The sequence below is a fragment of the Pseudoliparis swirei genome, chromosome 6 (genome assembly GCF_029220125.1).
Source record: "Pseudoliparis swirei isolate HS2019 ecotype Mariana Trench chromosome 6, NWPU_hadal_v1, whole genome shotgun sequence".
Taxonomy (NCBI): Eukaryota; Metazoa; Chordata; class Actinopteri; order Perciformes; family Liparidae; genus Pseudoliparis; species Pseudoliparis swirei.
This window is the reverse complement of record NC_079393.1, coordinates 19,977,812-20,001,972: the sequence shown is the minus strand read 5'-3', so window position 1 is coordinate 20,001,972 and position 24,161 is coordinate 19,977,812. Positions and strand designations below refer to the sequence as shown.

Here is a 24,161-nt window from a genome sequence, read left to right as displayed (position 1 = left end):
GTTTTAATTAGTTTGTACGGTTTAAGCCAACGTTTCCGTAGGATTTTTATAAGCAACATTCACATCTAATAGTAACAAGAGACAGTCAACACAAATAAGGTGATTTAAATCGTTGTTTACGGAGCAAGTGAAGGCAACGCGTGCTGCATTACAGAGGTACAACAGCACTTGAAGGCAACACGAGCCCTAGCAACCGCAGCAAGAGTTTCAGTGTACCTTCGCAACCATGGAGGATGAGCTTTCGTTGGTGGAAGAAAAAAAGGAAGAAGTCCAACAAGAACAACAAGAACTCCTCCACGACCAAGTCGAACAACTGAAGTAATGAAAATAAACCGTGTGTCGCTCAGCCGTAACGTGTGTTCAGCTAAAGACTGATTCGTGAGTTTAGCGTTACTGCAACCTGCTAACACTAAACTAGCTCACTGTTAGCCGACACGAGTGCTGTTGAGCACTCTGGTAAACGAGCAGTACAGAAGATACATGTCAGATACTAGTTAAAGCACAAATCACGAACTAACGCTTGATCCTAGTCCGAGAGCAATTAGTTAGATCACCATCCTTTAAATTAAACCAGGTCACATGACACCCCCCCCCCTCCATGTGAAAGGTTGAAAAGCAGCTATACTTCAGCAAATTTGTGGTGGTGTTTTGTGTTTTAATATTAACACTACCAACTAATTTACACAATAAGGCAAGCTCCTGTTTCCCTAGAAAAAATATCAGGAGTGAGTGAATATATTTGACATTTAAGTTAGGTTCACTTTTCAGCTTCAAACATTTTCTTAATCTGATGTATAAATTGTTGTTGTTCCCTCCCACCCAAGATGTTCCAACGCAGCCCTATTTGCAGAGATCGACATGTGTGAGCGCTTCATCGGTCGCATTGATCCTCGAGACCTGGTGTCCAAGGCTGGGGGAGACGGTCCGGGGGCAGGAGCCTCCAACCTCGAGGGTGGGGTAAGTGCACCCAAGACCGGGTGCTTTATACATACAAAACTCACTGAAAAGGAACAGGCAGCAACAGGATGGCAGAAAATGCTCACTCAGCACAAACAGAAACACAGGATGTAGATAAAGAGCAACACTTTGGTTCACGTTTCGATGAGGTCATCTTGCTCCAAGTCACAAAACAGGATTACAAATCCAACTAGAAAATGCATTTCCTGCTGAAAATGCGTTGGAATGCTAACATCTGAAAGCTTGAAGCTGAAAAATAAAACCTAAATTGCTGAAAATGTCTGAAAATAGCTGGAAATTTCTTAAATTAGCTGAAATAAACTAAATTAAAAGCTCAACATAGCTGCCAACAGCTGAAAAGGTTGAACATCTGAACATATCAAAAAAGGAAACTTCCTGCTGAAAGTGTTGAAGCAAAAATGTATTTAGTGGAAATGTATAACTGGAAAAGATAAGCACAACTTTATCATCTCAATATTCAAACTCAAAGATATGAATGACAACCCAATAAATGAGAGAGAGGGGGGAAAGTCAGACATGAGAACCAGAGAGAGAAATACATAAATAAATAACTTGAGAGACAGGAGAAAGATAAATAAAGAAAGAGAGGGAGAAACCAGGGTGAAGGATAGTGTTAATATTAATCTGATTTATTGAAGGGACCGTAATGTCTAGGTTCCGGCAAAACATCAGAAGAAACGGCACTTTTGTCTGTGGGGAGACAGAGATATTGTGTCTGCAGCTCAATGGTAGCTACACGCCGGACAGTATTCAACCTTCACACATGTTATCAGTATTTACACATACCAAGAGGCACGGCCAACAGACAGCCCCCACCCGAGGAGAGGGTGTGATCTTTGGGCCTCGATTTGCATGTTGAGGAGAGCTTGCGGTGTGATTCCAATCGCTGGTGAGCATTTGTACTTTGCTTTTGATCGGTGAATAAACGTCTCCCTAAAGGAGAGAACTACAGCAGACTGTGGATCGTATTATTGTAGAAGCTCTTCCAGGCTGCCAATTCTGAATTACGTTACAATTGACAAGATCTAAACACTGGGTGGATTTTCTACAAAAGCATTTGTTAAACCCTGTCAAAAAAACATGATAAAATCACCAAAATAGTAGAATCAATAGAGGAAAGATTCAGCCGAACACGCCGATATGTTTGTTATTTTTGTGGGTTAAATGTGACCTGAGAAACTTTGAAGCTGGTTCTCCTCTATGGGGCAAAATGTGGACTTCTCCCCTCGTTAAAGGCTTCTCTAGAAAAATCTGGGAAACTGTTGGATTCCAGTCACATGTCTACATTAAGCAAAAGATTCCCTACTACTTTACCAGAAAATAATGCCTAAAGAGTAAGAATTGTGGCCCTAGTGACGATATACAAATCTTTTTTCGCAAGATTCTGAAGCAGCACTGCACTCTAGCGACGTCACAGCTCTAAGGTCCCACACACACACTCATTGCAAACTGCAAGACGAGCTGAAAAACACACACAACTAAAACGGGGACAGTTAAATAACTATAAGAACTATGAAAAGAAGCTGAATTATAAAGTTATAGCTAACAATCTTTTCAACATTTTAAAGGTAGAATTGTTTCTTTAGCTAAATGTATGCCGATAGTGTAAGGTTTTAAAGTTGAACAAGTTTAAGATTTGAAGATTTCCACCATTGGATCCCATTCATTTTCTTTTTAAAAAATTTAATCATTTGAAAATATACAGTAATAGTTGAAGGCTATGTGAACATTAAAACAATTTAATTGCTGAATTTACTGAAAATATGAAGATACTGTTTGAAGGACTAGAAGAGGGACAAAAAAAGTACGAAATAAAAAAAGGTACGGAATAAATAGAATAATAAGTTTATTAAAGAAGACAAGAACCATAGTTGGACTGCTGAAGCATTCCAACTAATTAAACGATCAGCGCAGGATGACCTCAACGACTTCTGGGGTTGAAAGAGTTACAACTTACTGCTCCAAATTAGCGATAATTGTTTTGTGCTGAAATCTTCTTGGCAATCCGGATTCAAATTCTGTTGCCTCTCTGCAAAGCCCCACATCCTTTTTAGATGTGTGTGTGTGTGTGTTCAGGTTCGTAGGCGGAGGTCCCGGGCCAACATATCAGAACCCCTCCAGCAGCTGACCTTGGAACAAAAACTTTATGTGGCACAGAGAGAAGTAACGGAGACACGACAGGACCAGGAGAAAGTCAGACGGACATACGAGAGGATTCAGGACAACTCCAAGGTTACAACATACCCGTACACACACAACAAAACCCCACAAACGCACACTTACCGGGTATTTTCCCCTCTGACTGCTCGTCTCTCCAGGCCTCTCTGAAAGAATCAGAATTGCATCTTGCAGAAATCCGGATGGCTCAGAAGAAGTTTGATAGCAAACTGCTCAAAACTATGAAGGACAACAGGTTGGAAATGGCGGAGCCTGAGAAGGTGCTTCAGTTCATCCAAGACAAGTCAAAGGTGAAAATATTCCAGTTTGGGGGATTATTTAATGTGTAATTCACCAGTTGTTTTATTCATACTGCAGAAAAAGTTAGACGACGACATATAAAACAATCATATTGAGGTACTTTTGGTATTTGATGCTTTGGTCATATTGTTCTTGAAGCATTCCCATGAATAAAGCTTCATGTAATAGTACTTTTGCAACCCCGGCCCATATTCATCATGGCCCCCCCCCCCCCCCTATGCTACAAACAGGTCACGCAGTTGGAGACGTTCATGCTGAAGAACCAAACACTGAAGGCCCACGAGAAGAAGCTCCAGCAGCAGCTGCAACAGAAGAAAGAGATGGGGAAAGCAGAGTACGAGGTAGAGCAGGATGTTGTATATTATATGTCAATAGATGGTCACTCCATCCTGTAGTTTGAGATTTATACCGATATGAAAGAGAACAGCGACTCTTTCTTTTGTTGGTTGTTGGGTCGTTTCTAGGACATTTTCCAGGGATACAGCGAGCAGAGAATCGACAAAACATTGGCTGAACTTCAAGAGAACAATTCAAAAGTACTCTGTGTCCTCGGTAAACACAAGGTAGGAAATGTGAGAGAGAGAGAGATACTTTTCTCAGTTTCATTTGGTGTAGATGTATGAAAACACCTTTTTGTGTGTGAATGCATGACCAGGAGAAGCTGCACCGTGTGACATTGGAGGCCGCGGAGCTGAGCGATGACCTCGCCAAGAAGAAGCAGTTGCTGGAAAAAATTGAGGCGAAGATGCAGCACGCTGAGGAGGTTTGTCATCCGTCCAGAAATCATTCAAACTTTTAAGGATCCAACTTGTGGCAGACTAAAAACATGAATCAATTCAGACTCAAATGTCTCCCTCTTTTTCGTCTTCAACCCAGTTTAATTGAGTAATTCGGTTTGCGTCCTTCGTCCCTTCCACTTCAGGAGCGTTTAAAGGCGGAGGCCCTCAACCAACGCTTGCGGCGCCAGATGGCCGACTACCAGGCCCCCGATGTCGCCGACTACATGCTCGCGAAGGACAAACACAAGAAGCTGCAGCGGAGCATTCACGCTTGGGAGAGAAAGTTTGGGGTCGCTGAGGTAGACTTTTTATTTTTTATTTCCCCAAAATACAACCAGCTGTCTCCCGGCTTTAATGTCAGAATGTGATCACATTTTTGAAGTGGTGTTTTTATTTAATTGTTATGCTGAGCCGCAGTCCAGCTGCAGAGACGTGTTTGTGTGGCAGTGATCACAACAACGTCTCCGTCTTGTTATCAGCAGCTGGCGGGGAGGAGCCTCAGTAGAGCCGCGAGCACACAGAGGCCCCGGGGCCCCGGCAGGCTCCCACACATCGCACAAACCAGCTCGTAGAATCAGAGGAGAGCGCTACTGCCGTCCACCGACCGGCTTCTGATTGGACGGTTACACAGAGGCTTTGATCATGACTTGGTTTGTTCTCTTTTCACTCAATCATGCGGGAGATTGATGCCATCTTGATGCGGGCTATTTTAAATTGCTAGATTTACCAGAACATCTTCTGGTCCTTTATCGTTTCATTAGCTAATAGTTACTTATTACTATTTGATTTTACATACAGAACCTACGTATTATATTAGTACTCTGCATGAGTAGTTCACTTTCTAACAATTGAAGTACATTAGTATGAATTTAGGACTTTCACTTGTAAAGTAGTACTTGTGTTTTGATGATTGTAATACTTCCACTACCGACTTTAAATAAACAAAAGTTGAAATTACCCTGAAAAGAGGGCTAACAGGTTCGACCTCAGCTCAGACTCAACACATCATTTCCTTTATTAGAAAGAAATCCGTGGAGGTCGAAGCCCTCACACAACTCTAATTGTTATGTCACGTACCAGATATATAGTTATATACATAAAAGTGCAATGTCACAATGGGTAAGCTGTTTATTTATTATTCATTCCATCATATAACTGTTTGGAAAATGGCATCTTTACTTATTCACGTTCTTCCTGCACTGCAACTTCTCCAAAAAAAACCTAAACAAAAACAACAACAACACAGCATCTGTCATGAAAATGCACCAGTACAGAATGTCTGAAGTTCCTCTAAAACATGTTCAAAGGCACTTTCACAAGTCCATGCTCCCGGTGTGCGGCCCCCACGGAGCAGCTCCCCGCCTGCAGAACCGTTGACGACAACGGGACAGAAGCACTTTGCTCTTTTGTGTTTTTACATCTGGATCTATACGGCGACGCTGGATATTTATTCTACATCATTTTCTCCAAGTCGCTTCTACCCAGAAACACAAAACAAATATTACAAAAATAATGAAAGTTAGTAAGTCAGAAATGAATCATCTTTTGTCTATTATACACACACACATTATCTGTCAAGTCAAAGAGAGTGTAAACCTGCTGTTAGAGAGCATCGCTCATTCATTGCAAACCAAGTCTTCTGTGTTGTGAGAAGAACAAAGGACGCGCTTCTGCTGCACGACCGCGACTTTGGAAGAAGACGCAGCCGAGGGTGTGCAAGTCTGGCACATACGTTACGGGGCTATTGCATTTTAAAGTACGACTCGATCGACACACACACACTTTATCAGAGACTTCCTCCACCTCGGCATTTAGAGGCGTCGTCATCATCCCCGGAGAAAAGACTCCGTATCCGTGAGAGCAGCACACAAACCGACATGGCGGAGCTTCTCCCCTGATCATGAAGCAGAGGCGGAGGGAGCCGGGGGACATTCACACCAACAGTCATGAGGGCCATGGCTACCGGCAGCACAGGGCGCCAACATGAGTCAACAGGAAGTACGCCGACATTGTGTGTGTATATATATATATATATATATACACACATCCATATGGAGGGGTCACATCCATGCCGTCTCCTCGTACGGTCGTGTCTTTGGGCAGATCGAGCAAAGCAAAGCGCAAAAAGAAGCTGTGGCGTGTAATATCGCATTATGTGTCGTATATATACTGAAGGTAGGAGATGATTGGTCATCATATTTTTTTTTTCACGCTGCTCCACCATTTCTTGTACGGATGCAAAGGCATAAGTTACCGCGAGGCGTACGTTACAGCTGCATCGTGAGTTACTGACGCAGGGAGTCAAGAATGCATCAAATGCAAACGCAGTTCATAATGAAGTAGTGGTTTTATCCAAGTCACATCTCATCCAGGCCAGGTGGAAGCATGTTACAATTAATGTGAGCGAATCCAGCACAGAGGTGATCTTTGTACATTTGCCTGGCCAAAGGAAGTAGCAGAGTGTACACGCGAGTGAAGGAAGCTGCTCGTCCCTTCTATCATCTATGAAAGTATCGAGGGCTCCTCCGGCCCGGAGTCGGTCCGCCCTTCACACCATTTCTGCCCAGCTAGTCACAGCAGCGTTGTCATACCTTTTAACATGTGAAACCAGTTGCGTCTCAACGGCCGTGCAACGACGCCTTCGATGGGCCGCAAAGAGCAAAGAAAGAAAGAAAGAAAGGAAAGTACATCGTCTAGAGAACGCCTCCCGCTCCGGTCCAGTGGTTCAACAGTGGAGCGCCACGCTCCGGGAGTCTAGACTGAACTAACTCGGGCGCGTTTCTCTTAAACCTTGAAGGAAGCCGTTGTGATTTGTGGTTTGAATATATTTTTTTAAAAAAGAAAAGAAAAGAAAAAGACATGTGTTAGATCGTATTAAACTAAGCATAATGACACATCACTGTGAACGCCAACGAGACAGAAGCGTTGTCCGGCCGACGCTCCGACACGTCGTCCGTCTGAAGACGAGACGCGGGGGAGAATTTTTCGCAGCCTCCTGGACATCCATCGTTTCTCCGTTTGCCGTCCCTCGTCCCCGTCCCAGAGTTACATGGTGCAGGACTTGTCCAGAGGGTCCTGAGCAGACGGCGCCGGCGGCAGGGAGGCCTGGCTGGACTTGGGCAGCAGCGTGGGCTTGGGCCTCAAGGCGGGGGGTTTGAGTTGCACCCCCATGCGGGGGGCGACCAGAGGCTTGAACGTGCTCATGGCGTCGCTGGAGGAGCTGGTGCTGCGGCGGATGGGGGGCTCGGTGTGGGCGGTGGACCTCAGCGTGATGCCGTGGATGGGGCTCAGGGACTCGCTGGAGCTGGCCGGCGTGGGACCCCCCCCCCCGCCGCCGCCGCCGGACGTCTGCCGCTGCTCCAGGGTGTCCAGCACCACGTCGGGGGCGTGCTTCGCCGAGCTCTGACGCTCCAGCTCACGCAGCTCATTCAGAGCAGTGTTCATGGTCTCTTCTATGTCCTGAGAGAGAGAGTGTGTAAGAGAGAGAGGGATGAGTACAACACTGGGGAGCGTGATGAGAGACAGACGGGAGGGCTGGGGTTAGAAAAGTGAAAACTAAAAGAAGGTTAGAGGGAGGAACGACACATAGGGAGCCAGAAAAAGGAGGTAGAGGAAGTAGAGGAGTACGGCATGTTCGGAAACACACAGAGCGATGTTAACGGAGGCCCGGTGACGGCGGTTTTAAAGGAAACACCAAGCACGCGTGACACATGCAGAGTAAGCGGAGAGCATGACTCGGCACAGGCACCTCTCCCTCTGCATGCTCATGACGTTGGATCGCGCAGGAGATGCAGAGATGACCAGATGTGTCCATCTGAGCGTTCTCCAGCAGGCAGACAGGCGGCACAGTTTAATGTGTGTGTGTGTGACCTCTGCTCTCTAATCGAGTGGAGGCGTTAATATGATACATTACGTATTCCGATCGGCGGTGATGCAAAAACGTATGTCTGCGGGAACACAAATCATCACCATTTCGACATTGAAATATTTGGTGTGTGTGTTTTTTTTGGTGCCCTTTCAATCAAGAGTCCCCGCGCGGAGCTCCCGGCGGTCTGCCTGCGGCGCTCGTCTTCAGGGAGCATTTAGCACACGGACGCGGCTGCAGCCGGAGGACGGGGAACAGCGGTGTGTTTACAGGGCGGGGCAGGGCGCCGATGGTGGAGGGAGCTGCGGTCGGGTCGCTGCTCGTCCCGCGCTGACCTGTGCGATGGTCTCCGGATCCAGGGACTTGCCCCCGTGGTGGTGGTGGTGGCCGTCGGTGAAGCCGGCGTACTGGCCCGAGGAGGTGGAGCGGCGGATCGGAGGGCTCTCCGTCTTCTTCAGCGACTCGTTGCGGCTGACGTTGGCCAGGCCGCCGTGGCCGGTGCGGTGGCGGCGCTCGGGGCTGTCCGTGGGCACGTGGCCGCGGCTCCGCAGCACGTCCCGTGGGCTGAAGTGGCCGAGAACTGGGGAGCCCGTCTCCGGGGGGCCCGCGTGTCCCCCGTGGCCGTGCTGGGAGGGATGCGCCATGCAGTGGACGTCGTTGGGCCGGGCCGGGGGCCGCCGGGATGGCGGCTCCGATCTTTTCTTGTGCCTGCTGGGATACAAGTGAGGAAATACCAACGCTAATCATTCACGGATTCCGTCACAACAGTTCATCTTCTACCCAAACGTTGCACTTTGAGTGAAGCGGTTTGTCTTTTTAAATCGCAGGAGCCCCGATGTCAGTGCCCCACCGCTCCGAAATAATACAGTCACCTGGTATTTCTTATATAACATCTCATAAGGTAATAAGGAAACTTCAATTATAATGTTAGTATGACGTCAAATCAATAATGTCTGAAGGCTGATTGATACATGCCAGATTAATCACTTGAATTCCACATTATTGGTTCTTTGTGATGATGCACGAGCAGTGAAGTACTCCTCCTTTAATCACTTCTCTTGTACAAATGGCTTCATTGAAGAGTTTGCATCTGCCTAATGAACATCATCATCATCTCGGCCATCATCCTCAAGATGCACAGGCAGCGTCATCGCGGCGCTAAACCAAAACAAGAGATGTGAGGGGCTCAGAGAATGGGACTGCAACTCTTCCTGCAAAGACACAGAAATCTGCCAGCCTCTAAATTAATTAGAGAGTCTCACGTCAGCCCACACCGCGGGAGCTTACGCAGCGCCCGGAAACACCAATCTGCTTCAAACCGGAGTAAAATAAAATATAATTTGAATTATTATGTGCACACACAAAGCTTCCAGACAGCACTATCTCAGTCCCAGTGGTGGGGCGGGATTGGTGAGACCAAAATATATTTATATGTTTTATGACTGCAGTGATAAATCTGGATGAGTAAACAACTGCAGGAACCACCGTCAACCAGCAGGGGGAGCAGTCGACATTCACGAGGCCTGTGTGCCTCTGGGACAAAGTGAACAACAACAACAACAACAGGCACTGCAACTTTGTCTCTGAGCTGTCACCACACTGACAGCTCACCCTTTGTTTATATGGCCCCTGCCAATAATAATAATAATAATGCACCATGACCGAATGGATAATAATGCTTGGTGTGATCCCACAGATGTGCATCCTCTCCACTGAAAGAGGCACTTCATTTCACCGTCTTGTTTCCGTCTTCGCTCGCTTCGAGGGGGGATGCCAAACTCGACCAGAGTCTGGCGAGCGTGTCATCGATGGAGGAACACCGGGAGAAGGAAACATCTAAATAAAGCTCAGGATATGAATGATTCAACACGTATGAGTATTGTCTCAATGGTGGAGCAGCAAAGTGAGAGCGCGGGAAGAAAGGAGCTGAAGAAAGAGGTGAGGAGGGGGGAGCGGGTGACAGGTGGAGTGTGTTGCACAGGAGCTCCATTAATGCCGATGAGAAAAAAAAGTTGAGTCATTGGCGTGGATTCTCCATCCGCATACAGATTCCTGCGGCGGTGTACATATCGCCTTCGGTATGAATCGTCACGTTTCGATGGTGAAGTAGCGGGAATAAAACGGCATTTGCTCACGTGCTCGGCGAGAGCCGCTGACGGGAAAGCTTCAAGGTCGCCGAGAAATGCAGCGACGAAGAGGGGAGACAAAAACAGGCTGGCCAGCGTCAGACAGACGGCGCCGACAAGTCCGATGCGTGACACGCGTGCGTCTACCTTTGTGTGACCAGTTGATACCAGCCGGGTATTGAACACTTATACGATATCATGATACAATAGTCGAGGGAGAGGCTCTTGGGCGGAGGGAGAGAGGGGAGCCGAGGACACATGCGCCACGGAGGACCGCTGCTCAGGGCGCTCGGCTTCCTACAGTCTCGTTTGTATCACAAGCAAATCATCAGTGAGCTTTGCAATCTCCCAATCTCTACATTCAACATTGAGAGTGTGTTCATGGTCCCAGCGCCTGGAGTTCGAGGGCTGGCGTTCACAACTGAAGCCATTTCAACACCAAAGACGCTGCAGACGTGTCCGTCGTTGTTGGATTGTCCGTCTCTCATGAGCTGGAGCCAATGGGAAGTCCAAGATGTGTTGTGGTCCAGGGTTCTTACACATTTTGACCAATGGATTTCCATGACTTTAAACCAAATTTCCATGACCAAACTGAAAACTCGGTATAAACATGAAAACTGTAGAAAATGTTGCATATTGAGAGCTTTCGCTGGCTTATATTTTGAGCGTCTTTCATTAAAAAATATATTAATTCTTTCAAACTCGGCGAAAATGAGATGTGATTTTAACAAATTTCCATGACTTTTCCAAAACTTTTATGATTTAAGTATTTTCCATGACTTCTCCAGGCCTGGAAATGACTTTTCTAGGTTTTCCATGACCGTACGAACCCTGGTGGTCACACATCGGTCACTATGGTGACAGGAGCACCGGCACTAATCAACACAGCGGGATGGATGATAACCTTGAAGACGACGTGTCTTGATTTCTTTCTGCAATTTTGAGTGTAGAGAGAAAGCCTAAACACCCAACACTTATCATGGACATGGTTATCAAAACACTCGGAGCCTTTAAGCACATGTTTGCCTGTTGCTTATGATAAGGGCTCTTTTGATTTTAACTTATTGTGCTAAAACATATAAAACTCATCATCTTCAATTGAGTGGAGGATTTTTTGAACATCAGGTGTTTAGAAACAGCAAAATTTGTGACTTTCCTCCAATTTAAAAATGTCCTTGAGATGAATCGTTTTTATACAGCAGTCGAACAAAGCGCAGCTTCACAGCGGCGTGAAAACCAACCTGCTGATATAGGCCTCAGAGATCCGGGTGTCGGAGCGCGAGCCGATGTCCTTTCCCAGGCATTTATCGTCCCCGGTGTGGCCGCTGCTGGCCTCGCGGTCGGCCTTCTGACTCAGAGTGTCTGAGAAGCTGTCGTCTCTGGGGCGCGGGGACGGAGCGACATTGAGACACATGGAAAAAGAGCAAGAGAGGAAGTGACAAAAAAATACAGACAGACAACAACAAAAAAGGAGAAATCAGCAAATCGGCCGATCTTCCATATTTGCACCGTTCTTCAATGACAGTATGTGATATCAGTTTCCTAGGAGTCAGCACGCCGCCCCCTCCAACCTCCTCCATCCCTTCCCCAAGGTCCAGAGTCAGATATCTCGGCCTCTCCCTATTTCGGTGATATACTGTGGCACGTAAACACACACAAGTCAGCTGTGCAGCTTGTCAGTATTTGACTGGAGTCGGCGCCTGTCAGGTGGCAGTAATCAGAGCCACCCGGCTGCCTCTGACGATGCGCATTATTCGATACAAAACAGTCACTTATTTAGTGTCTCCACATGAATGCACCCAGACGGCGACGGAGCAAGGTCGAGCACCTCTCCTCAGCGGAGGAGGAGGAGGCAGTAAACAAAATGTACAGTCTGAAGTGGACTCACTTAGACGTCCCTCTGCATGTTTTATTCTGGGCTCTTGTATGGGACAAGGGAAGATCCCAACCCTGTGAGCGCTTACACCCCACCCAGCCTGCTGGGTTGGAGTGCAGGATGTCACGGCGCGCGGGGACAAGCCGTACCTTCCACCGCTCTTTCATTAACTAAGAGGACACCCCATCAGCGGTGTCCCTCCTGCTGAATTATTGACGGAGGCAGAGCGGTGATGGAACAGAGGGGACGGCATGCTAAATGGACCTTTTGCCGGCCAACTACTAAGTGATTGGAGTGATTCTGCTCCCGTCCTAACGGGACAACCAATCCGCTCCGATAGCGAGTGCGCGTTAATGCAGAGCGAAAGCCTGCTGGAGCTGAGTGGACATGAAGGACCAGGACACATGGGGTTGGGGGTCCTCTTTGCACGGGGCTGCAGATGACGGCCCACAGCCCCTTACAGAGCGACGGGGAGCCAGAGGGCCTGATGCCGAGTGCAGCTGGTCGTAGATCAGGAGAAGACATTTAAATGTCCTTAGAGTACCACCGGGAGCATTTCTATTCATTACGTTATTTAGCGCGATGCTGATGCATTGTGGGTACACTGTTGCATCGCTGGAGCTCAGTGAGGAACACTTACATATCTTGGACCACAATGTACTGATGTGGCACCAGGCCATCGATGCCGTTGTGCCGTCCCTCCCACCAGTCTTCGGAGGCCCGCTGGTACAGCAGCAGCGAGGCGCCCTTCTTGAAGGACAACTCTCGGGATGAGCGCCCGACGTAGTCAAACTTGGCGATGGCTTCAATGGGCTCGCCCTCTGTCGACAGAGAGAGGATTAGACAGGTCGGGCATGGCAGGGCAAAGACATCGAGTGCAGACGGGTATTATCGCACGGCCAGACATCTCTAATGACGGACACAACTGGCGCAGTCTGAGGATATGAAAATCCTAATCGGCATGGACAACACATGCGGTCAAACACAAGTTGGCTCTGATGCAGGAGAGTCTCGTCAGGTCGGATACTAAAGCGGCATGTTTGTGCCCACGACGCTCATGTGTGGCACTTTGTGCACATGGAGTTCAAGCGCGCTGGGCCAGGGCGCCACCGGGCCCCGAGGAGCTTTAGCAGGATATTTTTAGACGCTGGTGAGAGGAGATCTATATGACTCCGGGGCACGTCAGTCACTGAACGGATCATCGGGCTTGGGTACTACTCAATAACTGTACAAGTAGAAGCCTGGATCAGTGACATGGGAAATGAACATGGGAAACACAAGTTATGACAGACGGTACTAACCAGCGGTCCATCGAGCGGTTACTTTATGCTTCATTTCAATGCATTTGTATGGCTTGCTCTCTCTGTCCAGCATTTTTTTTTCAATCCTTGAAAACCGGTCTTCCATTTATTTCCGTCCTGAAGAAAACATCTGTGTGTTTTCAACAGCGGTCACAGTCGACTCTCGTAGGCATGCACTACAGCAACACCGGTCTAAAAATAGCTTCTTTATCCCTCCCTCGCTCGCACCTCCCAGCTCACGAGAAGTCAGACAGACCCCTGGCCAGACGCAGCCCCCCTCAGGCGTCCTAGAGGCACCGTGAACAGAGCACATGTGGGGCTTGTATCCGCTGTGAAAAGCCATCGTGGTCCATCTTTCACAGGAGCGTGGAAGTGGTTCTCCGATGAGCAGAGAGGCCACGGGGCGGATGACGCGCAGCCACTTCTTCGTATCTCTCAGTGTTCATGAATATATTTATACTTTCCAACCTTTAACTTGCTTCACTCGGTTATTAGGATTGACAGGGCGCATGTGACGCGGCCCCAATGAAATGTGACAAGCAGAAATTTACTGTCAGAATTAATTGGGCTGCAAACACACACACCCACACACATTGTGCAATTATAACTGAGAATCTCTTAAAACCTAACCAACCGAGGTAATGAAGACACACACACACACACACAGCAACTGGCGTGAAAGACATGTTGAACCCTGGGTGCTGGAGCCCTGTGGTGGAAGAGATCCAAACTGTTAGATGTCTTGCATAAGCCAGGAGCGCAGTCAGGGTGGGTGTTGCTCTACATCCATAAGTGATACGCAGAAGGGGAGCAGGAGCCTGGTGTGAGATATGCTTCAGATCTGTACAAGAGGAGAGGGTAGAAAACACTTGCTCTTCCCTTTTCTTTGCTCTCCACATTCCTCCCCCCCCCCCCCCCAATCTACAAATATTTAGGTGGCTCTTTATGGGGGAAAAGGATGACGCTCCCTGTACAGTGAAATACACCGCCTGTACAGTCCAGAGTACAGTGATATACACCGCCTGTAGAGTCCAGAGTACAGTGAAATACACCGCCTGTAGAGTCCAGAGTACAGTGATATACACCGCCTGTCCAGTATCCCTGAGGCATTGACAACACGGTCATGCTGCTACTGAAAAGTGATCTATAATCAATGGACCAGTTTTTCACCTTTGACCTTGAAGCAAATTTACCAGCAGATAGTATGTCTCAATGTATTGATGGTGTACGAGAATTGCCACAAGAAGCTCAGTTTATCTCCAGGCGTGACAGCCGCTGAGGTCGGCTGGAGGGCCGGCGAGACCATTTCCGGACAGCTTCTTAAACCAACAAGCGCAATGACTCCTCGTCCTCGCCGTCCGTCTTTGTCCTCTTTCCCTCGTACAGTAAATGCACTAAACACATGGTGCGGCCTTGAGGAGCGTGGACACGGCTTCAGGCGGCAGAATCGAGCGCTGGTAAACAAACAGGAATAGAGGCTCGCTCTGTGTCTGAAATCCAAATGAGGTCACAGGGATTTAAAAATAACTGACGACAATAACTTGACCGCAGTTCAAGACTCTGTGGGGAGGGGCTCAGTGAGGACGTCCTCCCAGTGCGCTCAGAGGAGCTTTTGGAAAGGGAAAAGCGTGGTAGCAAGGGACTTCTGGAAAACATAATCTTCCATTATTTAATCAAAGAGTCGATCGCTGCCATCTGTGTTTCACAGCGGGAACGCTCACACAGGGGCGTTTCCTCGTCTAATCAGACGCCCTTTTTATTTACATCCAGTCGACGACTTTCATTTGGAAGCAAAGAGATCAACAGCTGACGTAATGAGAAGAGATCCACCAGGTCGTCGTACGCTCCTACTTTTATTTCTGGGGACTGACGACGCATAGGGGACAGGGAGCCCTGAAATGCATCTCTGGTTGTGAACAGGACACGGGATTGGGGCGGTTGTCACCATGGAAACAGGTTTTGGAAAGTCTGTTCCTAAGGTAAAATACGAAGCCTCGACTCTGCTATAGGTCGACTCTTTGTGGCTCACGTGGTCGGCTCTACGTCTCGGATATTTGTCACTTTTAAATGAGTTGGACGTTTTTTTAAATATCTTTCTCAGATTTTTCGCTGGACGTCTGACCCCGGCTGATGTTTTAACTTATTCACTATTTGATTTGGACCGAACCAGCTGGCATTCATTGCACTCAAAGATTCACATGTATGATCACACAAATACTAAGTATATTGTATCCTCCGGTGTCAAAACGAGGATGGTGTTCTTGTTAATGTCATCATATTTCTCTTGGACACTTACATACACACGTACATTTAGCAGAGGAAACACAGATGTTTAACATTTGGAAAGCTATTAAACGCTGACACTTTTGACACTCCATACACATGCTATTTTATTACAAATTACTAGGGAAAAAGAACCTCAAGGGAATTGGACATTTTCAGTTGATCGAAGATTGACCCTCAGAAAACAGGATTTCTCTCCCATAAGGGGTCCAGTTGGTGTAGACCACCCTGGAGTTTGTGAAAAAAAAAAGAAAAGCAAGGGGGATGTGGAAGTGTCTCATGGCCCCAAAGGAGAAGCAACATCATTAGAATATGAAAGGCCCAGTTCCCTGGCCCTTCAAGCATCCTGCATTCAACAGGCTGAAAGGCAGGATTAGCTGCACCATGGACACGAGGGCCGGGTTCTCTCTGGTTGTGGCATATGGACAGCACCGTCCAGCATCGTGCTTCAGGTGTGTGTGTGTGTGTGTTGTGGACGTGATAGTGTAGTTGAGTTCATGTAATGCTCAATGAATGATACACTTTACAAATGGTGTTTGCTGGAACATAACAAGGGTGCCAAACGGACACAATTACACAGAATTGAAGTATGTGTGTTATTGTGCAAGACATGCATGTTTTTATTGTGACTCACCGTCCTCACTGGTGTGCGTCTCTGCCCCTCCCTCGTTTTCTACTTCCTCCAGTGCTCCGTGCTCACTGTAGGGGCTCTCACTGTGGGGGACAACATGCAGCGGGTCAGGGTCACAGACTCACAGCGGCAGGGGTCACGGGACAGTTCTCAAAACACAAGGAAATGAAAGATGTTTCAAGACACTTTGTCTCTCAATTCAGTTTGAAACACAAGACCGTCGCTCAAATCCCAAAAGTCAACTCTCTTTTCAGTGAAGCCGAGGAGGAATGGAGTTTGATAAAAAAAAAATATATTTATGAGAGCAAGATAAAGTTCAAATAGAGGTCATTATTCTGTGAGAGGCTTAGATCCTCTATCTTTTTCCTAAATGGTCTTCTTCTGGCATCGTGCTTAGTGAGCTGGCGGTAATGCCCCCCGCACACACACACACCAACACACACATAGAGAGAGAGAGAGAGAGACTACCCCTGCCAGGAACTGAGCGTCTCCTCCCATGCTAGCATGTCACCAGCTTCCTCCTCCTCTTCTGCAAGAAAGGGAGGCAGCCAAGGCAACAACTCCCCTCGGGGCTACATGTGCGCTGCTGGGGAGGGAAGGGGGGGGGGGGGGCGGGCATGGTCGTGCCGAGACGGGAGATAAGCTTTCGCCGGGGATAAATCCCTGTCAGCCGGTGGTGACGTGGGGGCACAAGAGAGGAGAAACAGAGACCCATTAAGAGAGTACGGAACAAGCACTGCTTACAGATGTGGCGCTGGCAAAGGGCCTCGGGTTTGTCTCGGGTCGGTTTGGCTCCAGCATGTGCTGCAATTTACCTAATCACCCTCTCCCTGCCTCGTGACCTTTCTTCTTCTTCCCGCCATGATCGCGGTAATAAAAAGGATTGTTTCAGCCTGTCTTACTGTAGCAGGCCTGAGGCCGCCACCCGTGGGTTTCCCCCCCCAGCACCAAGGATCCACCAGACAGCAAGAGGGTTTGTTCCAAGACATGTTTTATTCCGCACACACGACACCGAGCAGACCGCAAATCACGCGCCTCTGCTCACCTCTCCCCCTCCACTCTCAAGTGGGAGCTTTTATAAGGGTGGCCTCGGCTGCTGAGTGATTGCCAATCACCAGCAGCCGAGGCCAAATCAGACACAGCTGCCACACTTACCTATTAAAAAAAAAAAAGTGTCCACCACCCAAAGTCAGGACAGAAACACACTCTGGCTTCCTCCTGAACCAGACGCATCATTGTCGAGTGTAATTACTCAGATCCCCTACACTGACATACTTCTGACACAGCTGCAGCGTCGAGAGCGTACCTGCATGTCGAGTGAGTCCCTGAGGAAGGAGGTTTGGCTGCGTGCCTCTGTTCCATCGAGGGTACGGGGGAAAATAACTGGAATAAGCAAACCACCGGCGTCTGTCTGACTCTCAAACCTACACGTTGTTTAGGAAATGTGTGCAGCTGCACGAAGTGAACTCATCACAAAGCCGTCCGTCTTTGAATGCTGGATGACATTAAACGTGACCCGGGGACACGGTGGCCTCGTCGCTGCACAGCGCGAGTCTCGTCACAGAGCAGAAGTTCATTTTCAAGGAAGTCATTCAAGTCTTTCAAAACAAGAAACCGACTCGTGACTTGAGGAATTATGTCACGTTTGGAGAGTGAAATAACGAGAACCATTCCTCACCAATAGTCTCCTCCAGCCATGCACTTCTCATACATGGGCCCTTCCAGTTCTTTGGCGTCAGGAAAGATGGTCTCGTGTTGGATGATGATGGTCTTGATGATCTCGTTGACGTGGGCCTGGCAGGAGACCTGGTCCAGGCTGTCTGGCGTGGGCATGAGCGTGGGGCCGAAGCATATGGCCAGGTTGTACGAGTCCATCATGTTCTCGTCACTGTACTGGGACAGGCTGGGGGGGGGGGGGGGGGGGCAAGGAGACCAAGTTAAGCCCGAGGGAGAATATTTCAGAGCGTATCACGACTGACAGAAGTGACCGCTCTGAACTCAGAGTGACGTTTCATCAAGTGGCGGGAGTGAAAGACGGGATGGATTTACTGGTCTGTAAACTTACTGGTTGAGGAAGGAGAAGAGGTAGCGCATGACGACGAGGACGGATCTGGGGATGGTCAGAAGGATCTTCCGGATGTACAGCGCTCTTTCGTGCAGGTTTTCTATTCCTAGAAAAAAAAAAGAGGAAAATACTGTTACATTACTAAAGACTGCTTTGTTTCCATCCAGTCGGCTACGCTGCACATTCAATGCACAACGGCACGGACCCCATGATGTCCGCACCAAGTCCCAGGATGGAAACACAAAAGCATCTTGAAACCACTCGTATCAGGATGACTGCATGTCTCGAAAAGACCAGCAACGATTTACCAAAGCAGTGATTTGTAACGTGTGTGTGTGTGTGTGTGTGTGTGTGTGTGTGTTTAGAGGCCACGGGAAATGTATCAACTCTGGTGGCGACCTTCACCGTAGCCTACGTTCCTCTGCTGACACCGAAGAGGAAAAGGAAGACGAGAAGGAAGTAAGCGCTTCTCGACAGCACCCGACGCCGAGTCGTGTTTCCGACTCAAATCAATGAACTTGAATAAAAAAAACATCATCTCTCTAAATCCATTTAGTTGGGTTCCCTTATTCTTTCACTCTTTTGTACATTACCAACTAATGAGTCACCCTTTCTGAAACACATTTATTGCAGGAACATTATCGCTTTCAAACAAAAACAAAGCATTTAAAATCGTTTTTGCTTCATCGACATGCTCGAGTGCCGAGCTTGGGGGTCTTTCGTTACCATCTCATTTGCTCAGCTACAGCACTTGAAGCACCCGATTCTATTTGGCCGAGCTCTGCCGACTGCTAAAAATAGCCGCGTCGTCGCCCTCCGGCCACTTTGTGCCATCTGGGATTTGGGCTTCTGGGATACTTGTGATGCATTTCATCTGTGATGAATACCTAAGTTGGTTTCTGCAAGGCTCCTGAGCACATTTATACATCTCCTACAAAGGCACGGGCGTGAAAACACCCGCGGAGGAACACCCCTGCTGAATATTCCCAAATGAAAGAGATCAGTGGCTGCAGAAAGTGGTGAAGAAAAATAATCACAGTTTAAAAAAGGAGAAGTGATCTTGAAGCTGGTTCTGAGCTGCTCCATATGGAATAAGCAGAGGGTTTTTTAATATGCAGCCTGCTGGGCATTCAGCCCACACTGCAATCACCGGCATGTTGAACTGGGGAATGTAAACAGGGAATCCCCATCACTCATCCTGCACCAACGTGTACAAGTACACCCAGGAAACACACTTGGACACAGTCCGCACACTCGCGAGTACACACCCGCCCACACACACACACAAAAGCTGAACAAGGCATTACGGCACACGTCGAGTCCGTGTGACTCTGTGCATGTTCAATTGTTCTTAAACAGAGCCTAAAGCCCCCCCGCCCCCCATGTAATGTCTTAAAATATCAGAACCAGCCACACAAAGAGCCAACTGATCTATGAACCGAGTCACAGTGACATGACAATGTGACTATTCTTCAGAGGCCCTCGGTGCACATGCAGCTTTGGATTCAAACGGCGCTCAGTGCTGCGGACATTTAACATTCCAGTGCGATCCTGTAAGCGTGGCCAGCTTTGTGCCACTGAAGACAGATAATATCCTTCTCAGTGCTCAACCAAACACCACAGAGTGATCCTACAGAGTCATCGGAGGACTATAACTGACGAGGAATACACACGCTGTGAATGATGCCAACTAATAGCATCTCAGACTAAAGATGCCGTCGCCCTGCTGGAAACTGGCAAATAATAATGAGAAGACTCAAGACAGTGCTTCAACGACATCATTAAAAACGTATAGGAGAAGCATTAGCAAGCATTCCCATAAACAATCATCAGACATCTGCAGACAAGCTCTGGGGATCCACCTGATTGATATTAATTTACGTTTTGATTGTTAAAAAACAAACTAAAAAACTCTGTATATTATAGTTATTATGCCACGATCAACAACAACCATATGCACCCAGAATTAAACTCCTGACACTAAGCAATAAGGTGTGTGTGCGCTCTTACTGATGGAGGACAGCAGATCATTGAACCTCTCTTTGGGGAAAAGAGGGTTTTCCAGACCACGGAAGTAAAGCTTGAGAACGCCAGCCACCGAGTTGATGTCATGGCCGTTCTCATCGTCCGTCAGGGGGTCATTTCCTGAGAGAGAGAAGGGAGCAGGTCATCATTAAAAATGCACATGATCGCAAAGTGTTTCTAAACAATAACAACTCCAATACGGTCAGTACAAGGACACAATGAGTCATCATGTACCTCTTTCAAAAGAGTTCTTGATGTCATTGACTTCCAGCTGGGATCCAGATACACGAAATATTCCTTGATGTTGGAGGCCTGCATGTGAAAGAGAGACAGACGGTAAGGAAAAAGAGAAACAGGCAGTGAAGGACAGACGCACTCAACGCACTCATAAATCCATTCGGAAAGAAACTGCCTCACTCAGGAAATAAAACCTACTTCAGTTGGACCTAAAAGGCACATCGTGGTGGGCCCCTTCACTTTTCTAATTAAAAGATAATTAATGAGTCAGGGAGGTCGCCATCAAGCTGTACTAAAGTGTCTTCCGACTGGGCTTAGGACTTAATAAAGGGAAGAGGTCAGGAGGAAGCATGATTGGTCTGCAGTTTGCCTCTTTTACATTTCATCAGCACTGAATGGGTTGCAAAAAAACGAACCCGCAGACCTGACATCTCCCGACCGTCAGCTAAACGCCGAGTCTTTGTGTTTGCATGCATTCAATATCTCATTCAATGTGGTTTCAAACTAATATTAGGACTCATGTCTTGTGCCAGGCTGAGCGGTCCATCAAAGTATGTTTGGGAAACTGGGTGTAAAAAGGCTGCTCCACTGTAATGTTTAGTCCCATGACTAAACACAGTGAAACCCCAACATGAAGAACTATCTACCATCTACACACCCAAGACAAGTAATGCCTGTAAATCTCTGCAATTTCCACCAAAGTCCCTTTGACTTGGAAAGGAAGCAGGTTGCAGTCGGTTTATGAAATGAATTCAAAGAAAACATAAATGAAGTCATCACGTCATGATGACTTCACTGAAGTGACAACAACCGACGACTCACCGTACAAATTTATGCAGCGAATACAGCTTTCTACCACACGGGGAATAGCCTGTCCAGAGTCCTTTGAGGGGAAGGTAAACAAAAACACCCAAATATCAGATCATGTTTATTTTGCCAGTTGTGTAACAAGAGAAAGAGCCCAACAGAGACTGAACAGATGAGGATGCTACAATATCTACAAATGAGAATTTGATAAAGATCTATTGCAATAAAATGCTTAAAAAAATTATATATACATATCAAAGTAAAGATACAAAGAAACAGTTCTACTCTAAACTTGTTCAACTAGAATAACAATTGTCAGTAATGCATCCAATAAACACACCGATGAAGTATCGGCCGGCTCTCACAGAAACATGTTAAAAGTATGTCAACATGCACACCCAGGAGAAGTGAGGTTGGTGAGTTTACATACAAAGTGAGGGGTTACCTTTTTGAGATCGTACTGAGACAGATTGAGGTGACCAGCTATTGAAATATGTATGTCCAGTCTCCCATAACAGCTCACTGATCATGAAATACACTCATATTACTGACTCGCTCCAACAAGCATGTACACACCTGTTGGCCAGCACATTTTGAATTGGCCTCCACTGTTTTTAAATATACTTGAAGTGGTTTCATGCAGGCAATCAAGTGCACCCTGTGTTTAAATTACGAGGAGCTCATCTAAAGAGCCACACATTCGGAACGGAGCTGGGGGCAGGAGTGGCGCGATGAGAGGAGCAGCACTGTCTCCTTCACAGAGTACACATTCCTCTCACGCCACCTCGTTCGGCCTCGCTGCCAGCTGCTCCGTGCCGGACGGGGACTCGTACATGCTTTCATTTCACAGCGGCTCTGCTTACAGCCCCCAGGTGGATACATGCACCTCAACATCGACTATCCATCTAGCGGCCAGGTCGAGTGCAGCAGGATTATGTAACGCTGTCTATTTGGATACGTGAGACTTGGGACGACTGCTTCACAACACATCAATTCAAGATTCATTTTTCATTCGGAAGTGATCCAAATGATCAAATTTGGTGCAACGAAGCTTCAACTCAGTCGGTCTCAGTCTACTCAAAGGAGTCAAATGAAATGATGTTAGGGCAGGTGAAGGAAATGAGCACAGGCAAGCAGCAAGGGCCCCCGAGAAGCTGCGAGGTGTCTACCTGATGTCGAGCGTGTGAGTTCCGTCGTCCGCGGCTACAGAGACGTGTCGCAGAGAAACAGAAATAGAGAGAAAAGCAAGACCCAGATTAGGACCACAGCAGTTGCCCACCAAAGCTTTGACAGAGCGCGCCCTCATTCCCCTCTGTGCTGGCATCAAGCCCAGAAGGAAACAATGGGAAGTGGACCGGACACGGCCACCAGTGAGAGGCGGTGGAGAGGCCGCAGGAGGGGAGCCAGCGCACCTTATCAGTCTGGCATCCGCTCCCCGACTGCCATTTATCCTGCTGTATTCTCTGGCCTCGCGCTCCGGAGAGGGAGGCCAGAGTATCTCTGCCAGAGCAGCTCGGTGCTGCCAGGTCAGCAGTGAGTCAGGGGAGCCGACCGAGACAATAATGTTTCCCTCCAACTGCCATTCCTCTCCTCCTGCAGCCCTCCAAATCCATTAGAGCCGCCCTCATATCTCAGACCCGGACTGCCAGAGCTCGCTGACTCACGAGGAAGGTTTCCACAATGCAACAACTGCGTTGTTGTTTGTTGGTAAAAGATGAGTCAAAGCTTAAGAGCTCTGGGGGAACCCACCAAAAATGAACCAGAAAGCCAGCGCAAGACAGAAAGTAGATAGGAGGAGGAGCAAGCGGGCGGACTGGTCATGAGTACCTTGATAAATGACTCCAAATTGCCATTAAATAACCTAACATTAAAAACAGAGCGGGGTCTAGCCCGCCGGGTGCCGGTGAGGGTTCTGAATGGCCCATTGGGATGTCTAGAATACAAAGAATGCATTAGAATAAGTAAACAATACAGTTTTCCTCTCAGAGTGATTGCGCCATTGCCCAATAACCTTTATGTCCTTCAGAATCTAGAACTGAAGATGAGACTAATCTTTAAAACCCTTCGTCTTGAGATGATGGGCTGAATGAGGGGATTTTCAGACACCGCTGAAACCCATGAATTCCCTTTTCCTTTATAATCCTGTCTTTTCTTTCTCACACACAATATCACAAGGCAGTGAACTATCAGCCCAGCTGGGAGTGTCAGGCCCCCGCGGGGGACTGTCTCTCTCAGTCTGTGTGGACACGTGTGTGAACGCATGCATTCAGTCACAGACGCTGGTGCCTCGATGCCTTTTGGTGTCTTGTGACCTGTAGGACAGATGAAGGGGTCCGGGACTTTGTGCTTTCTGCTGCTCAATCAGTGACTGAAGGAGTTTTAAATATCTGACAATGCCAACAACATTTGCAATATGAATATAACAGGCATGAAAACAGGTCAGGGGTGAAAAAGGTGAGAAGGATAGGCGCACGGGGGGGGGGGGGGGGGGGGTGCTGGTGACTTCCACGAACATCGATGTCGGACGTTGTAATCTGTAGGTCCTCCATTCTGACACCAAGTCAGTGATCGGGCCCTATAATAATAGTAATATTGTGTATAATATTGTCATTCATGAACCAACTTCCTTTTTTTTGGGCGTGAACAAGTCTTCAAGTCTTGAGCTCTGCTGAGCCACGAGTCTGTTCCTTGAGTCTGTTCTGCCTCTACC

General features: G+C 47.7%; 2 protein-coding genes across 7 annotated transcripts in view; one reads left to right on the top strand and one right to left on the bottom strand.

Moving 5' to 3' along the window:
- The first annotated feature begins 25 nt into the window (after positions 1-25).
- On the top strand, positions 26-5,192 carry ccdc113 (coiled-coil domain containing 113). 3 transcript variants are annotated; one of them, XM_056416916.1, is made up of 9 exons: positions 26-318; positions 825-957; positions 3,055-3,210; positions 3,297-3,446; positions 3,687-3,797; positions 3,921-4,019; positions 4,112-4,219; positions 4,379-4,534; positions 4,718-5,192. In XM_056416916.1, exons 1-9 carry the CDS (start codon positions 227-229, stop codon positions 4,805-4,807), a joined length of 1,095 nt encoding a protein of 364 aa, XP_056272891.1. In that variant the 5' UTR covers positions 26-226; the 3' UTR covers positions 4,808-5,192. The 3 variants fall into 3 exon arrangements, with proteins under 3 accessions (XP_056272891.1, XP_056272890.1, XP_056272892.1); XM_056416915.1 differs by having other exon boundaries at positions 4,715-5,192; XM_056416917.1 differs by lacking the exon at positions 3,297-3,446 and having other exon boundaries at positions 4,715-5,192.
- Positions 5,193-5,348: 156 nt separating this feature from the next.
- The window catches only part of srgap1a (SLIT-ROBO Rho GTPase activating protein 1a), a 78,773-nt gene continuing 59,960 nt past the window's right edge, over positions 5,349-24,161 (bottom strand). Inside the window, exons 12-22 of one of the 4 annotated variants that reach the window (XM_056416903.1) lie at positions 23,279-23,384; positions 21,467-21,527; positions 20,642-20,719; positions 20,393-20,527; positions 18,383-18,488; positions 17,996-18,220; positions 16,321-16,400; positions 12,743-12,923; positions 11,468-11,605; positions 8,436-8,811; positions 5,349-7,694 (exon numbers count right to left, since the gene is read on the bottom strand). In XM_056416903.1, coding sequence (XP_056272878.1) covers positions 7,281-7,694; positions 8,436-8,811; positions 11,468-11,605; positions 12,743-12,923; positions 16,321-16,400; positions 17,996-18,220; positions 18,383-18,488; positions 20,393-20,527; positions 20,642-20,719; positions 21,467-21,527; positions 23,279-23,384 — 1,900 coding nt within the window. In that variant the 3' untranslated portion in view covers positions 5,349-7,280. Of the gene's footprint in view, positions 7,695-8,370; positions 8,812-11,467; positions 11,606-12,742; positions 12,924-16,320; positions 16,401-17,995; positions 18,221-18,382; positions 18,489-20,392; positions 20,528-20,641; positions 20,720-21,466; positions 21,528-22,620; positions 22,655-23,278; positions 23,385-24,161 lie in introns of those variants that run through there. The other 3 variants (XM_056416904.1, XM_056416905.1, XM_056416906.1) reach the window with 3 other exon arrangements.

Excerpts from the sequence above, each read along its gene's own strand:
- ccdc113 (XM_056416915.1), top strand. The coding sequence starts at position 227 with ATGGAGGATGAGCTTTCGTTGGTGGAAGAAAAAAAGGAAGAAGTCCAA. Across the intron at positions 319-824 it reads GACCAAGTCGAACAACTGAA|ATGTTCCAACGCAGCCCTAT; the intron begins GTAATGAAAATA and ends CTCCCACCCAAG. Across the intron at positions 4,535-4,714 it reads GAAAGTTTGGGGTCGCTGAG|CAGCTGGCGGGGAGGAGCCT; the intron begins GTAGACTTTTTA and ends TCTTGTTATCAG.